We start from the raw sequence: 13344 nt of genomic DNA, 5'->3' as shown, positions 1-13344 counted from the left end.
CGATGAGACAAGATCGCAATTGGATGTCACGAAATAGAATTCAAAAATTCATAATGTGATTTAAAAAAATTCTAACCTTGAAACCTCTTGAATTTCGTTGTTTAATTTAATTGAGTTAATTTGTGTTTCTAGCCGTCAAGATAAAGGTGTATGAAAATGTGTTGAGGTTCCGTGTTCCGAGAACATTTTGTTGACATGAAAAACATTCACTACCTCATGATTGTTACCATCAGTATTACTCCAACATATCAGAGGAAGCAATGGTGCTGATTGTAAAAAAAGGATAAAACATAAACTAAATTGTTTATTTAGTATATTTTCAAAATTAGCACGTTTTGTCTGACTTCTAAGTGCAGACTGAGACCTGAATATAAGTATGTACATTATGAATTAATACTAGAATAGAAATTGTTTAAAAAATATTGTTTTTGTTCTTTTCCCCATCTAGATCAAATCACGATTTATTTCAAGTGCATTTAACAAAGTCACAACACACATTATAGAGACAAAATAAGACAGAAAGCAAAATCAAAATAATGTGAAAACAGAGAAATCTGTCTCTCTGTGGTTGATTTCTCTGTTTTCACTGTATTTGACCTGTCAGGTGGATGGATTATCTTGGCAAAGGATAAAATGTTTTTTTTTATGACATTGTCGGCCAGAATAAACAATGAATGAATATTTTTCTAAACTGCGTTACCCACTCCAGTCAGCAGATGGCGGTCTGAGTTTCAGGTGAATGCTTCTAGCGTGACGCATTATCTAGTGGACGGGACGGCACACTTCAACAACAAAGCTGCTAATTTAACCACTTCGGTAGCTTGCTAGACAACAGAAAAGCGAAACACTGAAGCGCCTTAGCCCATTTTGGATATATTACTTTGTGTTTTAAACACAAATTTGTTTACGTCTCACTTAAACGTAACTGACAATTTGTTGAAATTGATAGTCAAATTAACACTTAGCTAGTCGCTAATGCTAACTAACTAGCTAGCTAACATCCCCGACCATGAGCTCAGTAAGCTCCTCTGCTAAAGAAGAGGAGGTCTGTTGGACGGAGAAAGAAGCTCTGGGGCTGAACATTGTCGTAAAAGAGGAAGACGAGGATATTACCGTGCAAGGAGAGGAAGGGGCTTTCAAAACGATAAAAGAGGAAGAAGAGGAGGAGGAGGATGTTACAGTGAAAGAGGAGAAAGAAACGTTTGGGGTAAAAGAGGAAGAGTGGATACAGGCTGTCACAGTGGAAGAGGAGGAGATGGATGCTTTCAGAATTAAAGCGGAGGAAGATGAGGATATCAGCGTGGAAGAGGGGATAGAGGCTTTCACAGTGGAAGAGGAGGAGATGGATGCTTTCAGAGTTAAAAAGGAGGAAGATGAGGATATCAGCGTGGAAGAGGGGATAGAGGCTTTCACAGTGGAAGAGGAGGAGATGGATGCTTTCAGAATTAAAGCGGAGGAAGATGAGGATATCAGCGTGGAAGAGGGGATAGAGGCTTTCACAGTGGAAGAGGAGGAGATGGATGCTTTCAGAGTTAAAAAGGAGGAAGATGAGGATATCAGCGTGGAAGAGGGGATAGAGGCTTTCACAGTGGAAGAGGAGGAGATGGATGCTTTCAGAGTTAAAAAGGAGGAAGATGAGGATATCAGCGTGGAAGAGGGGATAGAGGCTTTCACAGTGGAAGAGGAGGAGATGGATGCTTTCAGAGTTAAAAAGGAGGAAGATGAGGATATCAGCGTGGAAGAGGGGATAGAGGCTTTCACAGTGGAAGAGGAGGAGGTAGAAGCTTTCAAAATCAAAAAGGAGGAAGAGGAGGAGGATATTATATTGAAAAAAGAGGAAGAGCCTTCTAGAGTGGAAGAGGAAGGAGAGGAGGAGGAGGCTGAACAAGATCTGATGATCACCAGTGAGTACAGCTGCTTTTGTCAAAATAAAAGTCCTGCAAGTGTGCCATATGTGCACAAAAAAAAGTAATACCTTTTATTTTGAAAGCAGAGAGAAAGTGGGTCTGGAACGTTTGGAAAGTCCGTTTAATAATACGTTCCTTTAGTGATTTGTGTCTCATTTCTCCCGTCTGAAAGACCAATAAGTCCAGCTCACCAACTCAGTAAGTTAACATGTAATTGTATTTCACTTCTGGCTTCTGACTGTTCCGTTATTTTTTGTGCCACGAAATTGCGAGCAACGCTAGTGCAAATACACCAGCATTGGTAGAAGTAGCTACAGTGAGAACCGTCTTTTAAAAACAGGGGCACAAACACTGAAGTTGTTGAACTAATGTGTCGTTTTGAAGAGTTCTTCAACTGAAGTCCTACACTTGAAAATGTTGTTCAGTACTGTATAAAAAAAATGTTAAAGGCTCATTCTGCCATTGGAACGTGCTTTTTTTGTTGACATTTACATTCAGGAAGTGGCTGCGTTTCGAGATTCTCCTGGAAGCCTCTTACAGATCGCTAAACAACCAAATCTTCTGCTTCTACTCTACAGTAAAGTGCAATAAAGTAGAATAAACTGCAGTAAAGTAGAGTGCAGTAAAGTAGAGTAAACTGCAGTAAAGTAAACAGTGCTCTGCCTGCTATACTGTATTTCCATGTCCATGGATGTCTGGTGTCCGTCGGTGCTCAGTGGGGGAGAGGGCTGGAATGACAGAATGATACATTTTAATCACTAAATAATTCATAAACACAATTGAATATCAGTTAAAACACTATACGTTATTGTTAGGTCTACTTTTACTTGTTACTTATGTGAACTTATATTATCCACCGTCCTCAAAATATTTTAATGATCTGTTTGTTTTTTTAGTGACAAAATGACAAGGCACTTCCACTACTTTCTTAAAGCACTTTTCTAAACCTTCCTCTTTGGGCTGAATGTGTAGTTCATACATGCATCATTAATATCTTACCTCAATTAGCCATGGAAATCTCTAGTTTCTAAACCTTCCTCTTTGGGCTGAATGTGTAGTTCATACATGCATCATTAATATCTTACGTCAATTAGCCACGGAAATCCCTAGTTTGAAAGTGACACTTTCTCTGGAACTTGTGCTGCGACATTTTCCCTACATTTTCCCCCTCGTAGCAATTCAAGTTCAACAAATGAGCTTCAGTCCCTCGCCATGTGAGTGACGGCTAGCAAGAGGCTCGTCATGCGCCCACAGCAGAGCAGAGGGATAGTAATGACGTGGTGCACAAATCTACATGTGACGTAGTACGCCATTTTCCAGGGACCACATTTGGATAGTGAGCACTACTTTCAGGAAAAAAAGTATTCAAAAGTAAAGGAGAATCTCTTTAAACTTACAGAAGGAAAATAGAGTATCTGAAACTAAGTATAATAGTTGTCAGGGGAATTTACTTCAACATGATTCTGTTTTGATGCAGCCTGTTTCCAATCCCTTCTCAGCCTGTTTCCAATCCCTTCTCAGCCTGTTTCCAATCCCTTTTCAGACTGTTTCCAATCCCTTTTCAGACTGTTTCCAATCCCTTTTCAGACTGTTTCCAATCCCTTTTCAGACTGTTTCCAATCCCTTTTCAGACTGTTTCCAATCCCTTTTCAGACTGTTTCCAATCCATTTTCAACCTGATTCTAATACATTTTCAAATTAATTCTGATAGATGTTTTATAAGACTGTTTGACCTGAAATGTTTACTTATGCCACAAATGATTTGCATAACAACAGTGAAGTTCAATAGTGTTTTCAATGAGTGTTTATTCAGGTCTCTCTGTTTAAATAAACCCTCTGTTTGTCTTTGGCAGGAGAAAGATCAGACTCAGAGGAACCAGAGACGTCCAAACCAGCAAAACGACACGACTGCTCCCACTGCGGGAAGAGTTTTACCAAGTTAGGAAACCTGAGAAGACATGAGAGGACACACACAGGAGAGAAGCCTCATCACTGCTCACAGTGTGGGAAGAGTTTTACCCAGTTAGGGAACCTAAAACTACACGAGAGAACACACACAGGAGAGAAGCCTTACGAATGCTCTCAATGTGGAATGAGTTTTACCAAGTTAGGGTACCTGAAATCACACGAGAGAACACACACAGGAGAGAAGCCTTTCCACTGCTCACTGTGCGGGAAGAGTTTTACAGAGTTAGGCAACATGAAAAGGCACGAGCGCACACACACAGGCGAGAAGCCTCATCACTGCTGTCAGTGTGGAAAGACTTTTACAGAGTTAGGGAGCCTGAAAATACATAAGAGAATACACACAGGAGAGAAGCCTTACCACTGCTCCCTGTGTGGAAAGAATTTTACAGAGTTAAGCAACCTGAAAAAACATGAGAGGACACACACAGGAGATAAGCCTTTCCACTGCTCCCTGTGTGGAAAGAGTTTTACAGAGTTAGGGAGTCTAAAAATGCATAAGAGAATACACACGGGCGAGAAGCCTCATCACTGTTCACAGTGCGGAAAGAGTTTTACAAAGTTAGGGAACCTGAAAATGCATGAGAGAATACACACAGGAGAGAAGCCTTACCATTGCTCCCTGTGCTTAAAGAGTTTTACCTCATTAAGGCAATTGAAAGAACATGAAAGAATCCACACCATAGAGAAACGTTAGCAACGCTCCTAGTATGAAATTATATCGTTTTAACCAGTTAGTATTAACCAGTCAGTTTTAACCAGTTAGTATTAACCTGTTAGTTTTAACCAGTTAGTTTTAACCAGTCAGTTTTAACCAGTCAGTTTTAACCAGTTAGTTGTAACCAGTTAGTATTAACCAGTTAGTTTTAACCAGTCAGTTTTAACCAGTCAGTATTAACCAGTTAGTATTAACCAGTTAGTATTAACCAGTTAGTTTTAACCAGTCAGTTTTAACCAGTTAGTTTTAACCAGTCAGTTTTAACCAGTCAGTTTTAACCAGTTAGTTTTAACCAGTAAGGGCACCTGAAAAACCATGACGTAATACATACAGTGAAGATGCCTTACCGCTGTTCCAGTGTAAAAACGAATATATCACATCAAATATACTTTAGTTAATGACATTCTATTTTAAAGCTACAATGTGTAACGTTTTTGGGCAAACCTGACACACATTCACACAGAAAACCCCCACAAATAATGCTCCCACACTTGTCTCATATATTGTACCGCAAAATGTTGTGCTTTTGTTTATGCCACATGCAATCAAGTTGTATAAAATTGACCCAAAAATACATCTATGTTTTTTTCATTTCAAAATAATAACTGAATATGAAGCAGGCTATGTCAGTGTGAACGTATCCGGGTAAAGAACGTCACGCTGCTTACTTAGCGATTACCACTTTCCCCTGATTAGACACATACCTGACTCGAACTCGGGACCTCTGCTTTACAAACACACGTGACCGTCCTCTATCTCTCAAACGTCTCTACTATTCGTGTCACTCAAAAGTTAGTAATCGAGTGTCGCGCGATTGGGACACTTACAACTGACGAGTAAGTTTCACACGTCTTCGATGTGCTCCATTCAAGCCCCTCAAAACTTACAACAGCGACCACAGCGTTGAGCTGAGCACAACTGTACATCCGAGTCACTGTGAAGGACGTCACGTTGCTTACTTCAGGTTTGCCACACTCTTCACGGAGACTGAAGATTCAGAGCGTAGCGCAGTGTTCCAATGTCGTTTCACGTCACAAAAGAGGCAACTCGTTGTAATATGTTCCGCTATTCTAAGCACTTTTTGTGCTCTCTGAAAATTTGAGACGTGTCACTTTGCCACATTTTTGATTCCTTGCATTTTTTCGGTGATATAATGATATTCTATTTTAAAGCTACAACGTGTAATTTTTTGGGGGGGGAAAACCTGACACACATTCACACAGAAATATGCGTTATAGATCTGTCAGTCTCATTGAAAGAAAGTCCAAAAAGCTGTAGATCTGTTCCATGTGTGCAATTTCTATGCTTCCCTGTTCTGAAGTATAGTTTTTGTATCTTTTAATTGGGAATCGAACCAGGGTGCCTGTAGTCCACCAGCTTCAAAAAAGCTGAACACTATTTTTTTGTGTAAAATATATTTCTATATTTCTATAGTGGTTTAGATGGTACAATGATTCTCTACACAATGACTGCTTGTCATTGTGAAATTAGACTGAAATTAGGTGAACTACTAGAATTTAGGAGCCAGGAAAATGGCGGAGAGATTTCTGCATAGTGCATCTTTAAGTTGATATGTGGTACGAATACATTGAACCAGCATATCAACTTGACATCGTGTTTTTTAGGTTACACTGGGGAGTAGAAGAATATTGTACGTGCTTCTACACCTGCATTGCTTGCTGTTTGGGGTTTTAGGCTGGGTTTCTGTACAGCACTTGAGATATCAGCTGATGTACGAAGGGCTATATAAATTAATTTGATTTGATTTGATTTGACCGGGGCTAATTCTGTATACAACTCATTATTTCACATGGGGGAGATTTGATTTTACCGGGGCTAATTCTGTATACAACTCATTATTTCACATGGGGGAGATTTGATTTTACCGGGGCTAATTCTGTATACAACTCATTATTTCACATGGGGGAGATTTGATTTTACCGGGGCTAATTCTGTATACAACTCATTATTTCACATGGGGGAGATTTGATTTTACCGGGGCTAATTCTGTATACAACTCATTATTTCACATGGGGGAGATTTGATTTTACCGGGGCTAATTCTGTATACAACTCATTATTTCACATGGGGGAGATTTGATTTTACCGGGGCTAATTCTGTATACAACTCATTATTTCACATGGGGGAGATTTGATTTTACCGGGGCTAATTCTGTATACAACTCATTATTTCACATGGGGGAGATTTGATTTTACCGGGGCTAATTCTGTATACAACTCATTATTTCACATGGGGGAGATTTGCTTTTACCGGGGCTAATTCTGTATACAACTCATTATTTCACATGGGGGAGATTTGATTTTACCGGGGCTAATTCTGTATACAACTCATTATTTCACATGGGGGAGATTTGATTTTACCGGGGCTAATTCTGTATACAACTCATTATTTCACATGGGGGAGATTTGATTTTACCGGGGCTAATTCTGTATACAACTCATTATTTCACATGGGGGAGATTTGATTTTACCGGGGCTAATTCTGTATACAACTCATTATTTCACATGGGGGAGATTTGCAAAGTCAAAAGAGCAGCTTGCTTCCTGTCATCTAGCTGCTGTCAGAATAACACACAGCCTACCGGCACAAAACCAGGTAAGAACAAAACATTCATTACATGTAACTATTATTTAAATATGCAGTTGGGCTTCTTTAAAATTAGCTTCCGGTGGTGAATGATGAGCTTCCGGTGGTGAATGATGGGCTTCCGAGTGGCGCAGTGGAATAAGGCACAGCATCTCAGTGCTAGAGGCGTCACTACAGACCCTGGTTCAATTCCAGGCTGAATCACAGCAATTCCAGGCTGTATCTAAGGTACTGCATCTCAGTGCTAGAGTCTAAAACACTATAGACCCTGGTTTGATTCCAGGTTGTATCACAGCAGTCTAAGGCACTGGATCTCAGTGCCAGAGGTGTCACTACAGACCCTGGTTCAATTCCAGGCTGTATCTAAGGCACTGCATCTCAGTGCTAGAGGCGTCACTACAGACACCCTGGTTCGATTCCAGGCTGTATCACAGCGGTCTAAGGCACTGCATCTCATTGCTTGTGGTGTCTACAGACACCCTGGTTCAATTCCAGGCTGTATCACAGCGGTCTATGCCACTGCAGCTCAGTGCTAGAGGTGTCACTACAGACCATGATTCGATTCCAGGCTGTATCACAACCGACCGTGATTGGGAATGTGGGTCTTTCAGATTATGTTTCTTGCGTGACGTAAAATCTAGTGGACAGCACAGGACCCTTTTTCAGCAACCTGGGTAGCTTGATAGCAAACAGTCTAAACATTGGAGCACTTGAAACACATTTTTGTGTTTTAAACTGTAGATGTACACTACATGGCCAAAAGTATGTGGACACCCCATTCAAATGAGTGGATTTGGCTATTTCAGCCACATCCGTTGCTGACAGGTGTATAAAATAGAGCACACAGCCACGCAATCTCCATAGACAAACATTTTGCAGTAGAATAGCCCGTACTGAAGAACTCAGTGACTTTCAATGTGGCATCGTCATAGGATGCCACCTTTCCAACAAGTCAGTTCGTCAAATTTCTACCTTGCTTGAGCTGCCCCGGCCAACAGTAAGGGCTGTTATTGTGAAGTGGAAACATCTAGCGCCTTGCGGTCAGATGCCGAGCATTTGCCATACCAGGCGGTGATGCAGTCAGTCAAGATGCTCTCAAGGGTGCACCTGTATAACGTTTTTTTTGTGTGTGTGTTTTTTGTACATTTTTTACCCCTTTTTCTCCCCAATTTCATGGTATCCAGTTAGTTAGTTTAGTCTTGTCCCATCGCTGCAACTCCCGTACCGCCTCGGTAGAGGGGATGGTCCTCCGAAACACGGCCCTGCCAAGCCACACTGCTTCTTGACACACTGCTCGCTTAACCCGGAAGCCAGCAGCACCAATGTGTCGGAGGAAACACATTACAACTGGCGCCCACAGGAGTCACTAGAGCGTGATGGGACAAGGACATCCCGGCTGGCCAAACTCTCCCCTAACCCAGACGACGCTGGGCCAATTGTGCACCGACTCATGGGTCTCTCGGGGATCAAACCCAGGCTGTGTGCCCTCTTCACGACTTTGATTGAACCCAGAGGCGCTGTTGTGCCCTCTTCACGACTGTGTTGGTGTGTCCACCATCAGCTCCTTTGTCTTGCTGACGTTGAGGGAGAGATTGTTGTGCTGGCACCAATAGGCTGTCTCATCGTCATCGGTGATCAGGCCTACCACCGACATGTCGTCGGCAAACTTAATGATGGTGTTGGAGTTGTACATGGGATAACAGGGAGTAGAGGAGGGGACTAAGCACGCACCCCTGAGGGGCCCCTGTGTTGAGGGTCAGCATGGTGGATGTATTGTTGCCTACCCTCACCTGGGGCCGGTCTGTCAAGAAGTCCAGGATCCCGTTGCAGAGGGAGGTGTTCAGTCCCAGGGTCCTTAGCTTACCATATTTTTACCGTAGATATGCGGTACTTTTCTGCATATGCTTCTATTTTTCAACGCCAAACCTACTACTAGTGTGGCCAATGAGCTCTATTGTTATGTCACCTGACCTTTGTGATCAGCTGACAGTCACTCCTGTCCCTCTTTGAGATGTAGTCTAGAAACTTGCTTACAATGGGATTTGTGGGATTTTGCAGAGAATAAAAGCCATATGCTAAAAAACACATGTTTAAATTTGGAGCATTAGCTTATTATAAAGGTGTGTGGGGGGGTATTTTTTTCCCCTGCTCCCAAAGTACCATTATCATGTGTCCTGTCCTATGAGGAAATAGTGTGCTGGACCCACGGGTACACAAACATCCTTGACAAGCCATCACTCACCCCCACATTTTTGAATCAATAAGTTCACTTCTCTCTGTTCCAGGGAGCAACCAAAACGGAGAATTGTGAGGCGCTGGACAGAGGAGGCATACTCAATGCCTCAGGATTGCTTGGCGATGACTGATTGGAATATGTTCAAAGACTCATCCCCTCATCCATTATCATTGAGGGATATACAGTATATATATTCTACAAACCTGCGGCACCCGCAATATTTTTTGCTTTATAAAGACAATACGAAATATGGCCAATTATTTGACCTTGGAAAATGGTTTAAAACCCATATTTAATGCAAATGTTACAAATATAAATAATTGTTTAAGGTTTAGACAATTACTTATCATATATAATGAATAAATACAGGTCATTGACACCTTTCCACTATTACGTGTGGGACTTTTATTTAGAAAATCTTCCAAAATTCCGTGACCCGGAAGTACTTTTTGTGTTGCTAACGGGACGCTGATCTAGTTATCAACCATGGTAGCTTGCTAGCCAATATAGCTAAAACGTTAAAGCTCATTAGACACTTTCAGTGTGTATTAGCCACTGTTTTAAATACATGTGTGTTGTATGGCTAGCTAATTGTCGCATTTAATTTAACGTTGCTAGTAGTCAGCTAGCTGGCTGGTTAAATTAGCAGTAGCACTTGCCTTGTCATTAATGCTAACTAGCTAGCTAGCATCCCCGACCATGAGCTCACTAAGCTACTCTCCCCCTGCCGAAGAAGAGGAGGTCTGCTGGACGGTGAAAGAGGAGAAGGAAGAGGAGGCTGTCACCATCAAAAAAGAAGTCGCGGGTGAGGCTGTAACAGTGAAAGAAGAGGAAGAAGCTTTCCGAGTGAAACAGGAAGAAGCGAAAGAGCAGGACGCAGATGTTGGAGTGGAGGGGGAGATCACTGTCACATTGGACGAGGAAGACGTGTTTGGAGTGGACGAAGAGAAGACTGGAAATCTGATCAACACCAGTAAGTAGCATCTTAAAAACAGGGCCACAAACTCTGCAGTTGTTGAACTAATGTCTGGTTTAAAAAAAAGAGCACTCTACACTTGAATATGTTGTTCTGTACTTTAGGAATTGTTAAATCTATAAAGAGTGGTGGTGGTCAACCAACAAAACGTTAATGGATTAAATGCTTTACATTCTATTTTTCCAAATCTCTTTCTGTAGTGCTTTGCTCAGTCTCTACTCTTGTACTCAACAACCCATGAGCAAATTATATATATATTTTTTAAAAACATGTTTTGAAGCGCTACAATCATTAGTGTTTTTATAATCTCAATGGTGTCATTAGGTCCTTCATATTTTAGCTATATGGTTTATACAGACTGATCTGATTTAAAATATCTACGATACCACATCATATAACCTGTTATTACAACCAACTCTTGTCTGATTTGCAAATTACGAAGAAAACCGAATCGAGACGAGGATTATTTTTGATCTGGATTAAATGTTGTAAAAGGAACTGGGCCACCAGTTATTTAATTGAAGCAAACAAGGCACGACGGCTGTTCTTAGGCGTGTTGCGAAGCGGAGTGCCAGGGAAACAGCCCTAAACACTGTGTTATTCATTTACAGGTTCTAGTAAAGTGGTTATTATTATGATCTTGCATGTCTATGTTTCTTCTTCCAGTGGAGATACAGTTGATAAATTACCTGGCTGGGCTGTGGGACAGTGGAGATACAGTTGATAAATTACCTGGCTGGGCTGTGGGACAGTTGATGAATTACCTGGCTGGGCTGTGGGACAGTGGAGATACAGTTGATAAATTACCTGGCTGGGCTGTGGGACAGTGGAGATACAGTTGATAAATTACCTGGCTGGGCTGTGGGACAGTGGAGATACAGTTGATAAATTACCTGGCTGGGCTGTGGGACAGTGGAGATACAGTTGATAAATTACCTGGCTGGGCTGTGGGAGAGTGGATATACAGTTGATGAATTACCTGGCTGAGCTGTGGGACAGTGGATGTACATGGATAATTCAAATGGAACTGTTATTTATTATCATAAAAATAACTAGCACTTGTCAACCAATCAGCACCCAGGATCCAAACTATACTGAAGGATCTAGTCTGGATTAAACCTCATAGGAAGACAGTTTAATCATGTGGAGATTTTTATTCAGGTCTCGCTGTTTTCACCAAATACTCTGTTTTTTTCTTTGACAGGAGTGATATCAGACTGTCACTCTGACAGAGGAAAGAGTCCTTCAGGGGAACCCGATCCAGAGATGTCCAAACCAGTGAGGAGACACCACTGCTCCCAGTGTGGAAAGATATTTTCCAGGTTAAAGCACCTGAAAGAACATAAGAGAACGCACACAGGGGAGAAGCCTTATCATTGCTCCCAGTGTGGAATGGGTTTTGGACACTTGGGGTATCTAAAAGTGCATGAAAGAACACACTCTGTAGAGAGGCCTTTTCAATGCTCTCAGTGTGGCCAGAGATTTATCCAGGCATCGCATCTGAAAGAGCATGAGAGAACACACACGGGTGATAAGCCTTTCCAATGTTCTCAGTGTAAAAAGAGTTATACCAAATTAGGGAACCTGAAAATGCATGCGAGAATACACACCGGAGAGAAGCCTTTCCACTGCTCCCTGTGTGAAAAGAGTTTTACCTATTTAGGGATACTGAAAAAGCATGAAATGACGCACACACGAGAGAAACCTTTCCAATGTTCCCAATGTAGGAAGAGTTTGACAGAACACACACAGGAGGGGAGAAGACCTAACGTTGTTAAGACCAGTTAAGGCCCCGGAATAACCACCTCCAAAATGATTAACACCCTTGATAAAGATGTGTTCAAGATCGACAATACAAGTACTGAGCTGAATATTGTATGCTGAAATTGTGTTTTTATACAAATACAATTGTTCAGGGAAAAATGTGGAAAAAAACTTTAACTTTCATTTATTGGCACCCGTAAAGATTCTTGTTAATTAAATAAATAAAATAAAATCTACGTTAACATTGTGATGGGAAATTTCTCTCTCTGTGTATCAGATTGTATGTTTAGAATAATGCTGCTCTGTAATTACATGTCTTGGTTTGGTTCATGCGAGTGACTGACTGATTGTACACACTGATTGTAGATGGGAGTCAACCATAAGAAATGTACTAATACGGCCCAGAACATTGTTCTGTGGGACAAAAGGAGTATCTCAACCTCGTGAGGTATCAGTCAGTCACATGCAGGATCCAACGTTAATAATGTAAATCATGCTCATATAACTTGTTTGTGTAGCAGTATATAAGGACTGAAAGGGGAACGCCCTTTTCATCAAGCTTGGATTGAGTTTGTGAACCTCTCCGGGCCGTGATAATAAAGAGTGATTTGTTTAAAATTTTACTTCAAGCGTTCCTGGTGTTGAATTTCCACCACAACATTAAAACTTTTTTTTTTAGTTCATGTCTTCCTGTGTCACTGGGGTATAAAAGTTATGTAAAAATTCATCTGCCATCACATTGACATGTGAGTCATTTAGCAGACTCTTATCGAGAGCCACTTACAGTAGTGAGTCATTTAGCAGATGCTCATATCCAGAGCCACTTACAGTAGTGAGTCATTTAGCAGACTCTCTTATCCAGAGCCTCTACAGTAGTGAGTCATTTAGCAGACTCTCTTATCCAGAGCCTTTACAGTAGTGAGTCATTTAGCAGACTCTCTTATCCAGAGCCTCTACAGTAGTGAGTCATTTAGCAGACTCTTATCCAGAGCCTCTACAGTAGTGAGTCATTTAGCAGACTCTCTTATCCAGAGCCTCTACAGTAGTGAGTAATTTAGCAGACTCTTATCCAGAGCCTCTACAGTAGTGAGTCATTTACAGTAGTGAGTGCATGGGGAAGGGCAAATAACTCACAAACGAAAAGAGACACGGTTGTTGATCTTCATAAATC

General features: G+C 41.3%; 2 protein-coding genes across 2 annotated transcripts; both read left to right on the top strand.

Annotated features, from left to right (window-relative positions):
* Nucleotides 1-780: 780 nt before the first annotated feature.
* On the top strand, nt 781-5162 carry LOC109876924 (zinc finger protein 436-like). Its single transcript, XM_020469259.2, has 2 exons — nt 781-1904; nt 3761-5162. The coding sequence occupies exons 1-2, from the start codon at nt 1010-1012 to the stop codon at nt 4567-4569; spliced, it is 1704 nt and encodes a 567-aa protein (XP_020324848.2). The 5' UTR covers nt 781-1009; the 3' UTR covers nt 4570-5162.
* A 4687-nt stretch (nt 5163-9849) lies between these two features.
* On the top strand, nt 9850-12796 carry LOC116358947 (gastrula zinc finger protein XlCGF17.1-like). The gene is made up of 2 exons (XM_031811398.1): nt 9850-10406; nt 11614-12796. The coding sequence occupies exons 1-2, from the start codon at nt 10133-10135 to the stop codon at nt 12195-12197; spliced, it is 858 nt and encodes a 285-aa protein (XP_031667258.1). The 5' UTR covers nt 9850-10132; the 3' UTR covers nt 12198-12796.
* The last annotated feature ends 548 nt before the right edge of the window (nt 12797-13344 follow it).

Source organism: Oncorhynchus kisutch, unplaced genomic scaffold, assembly GCF_002021735.2.
Source record: "Oncorhynchus kisutch isolate 150728-3 unplaced genomic scaffold, Okis_V2 Okis01b-Okis20b_hom, whole genome shotgun sequence".
Classification (NCBI taxonomy): domain Eukaryota; kingdom Metazoa; phylum Chordata; class Actinopteri; order Salmoniformes; family Salmonidae; genus Oncorhynchus; species Oncorhynchus kisutch.
This window is presented reverse-complemented; position numbering and strand designations above follow the sequence as displayed.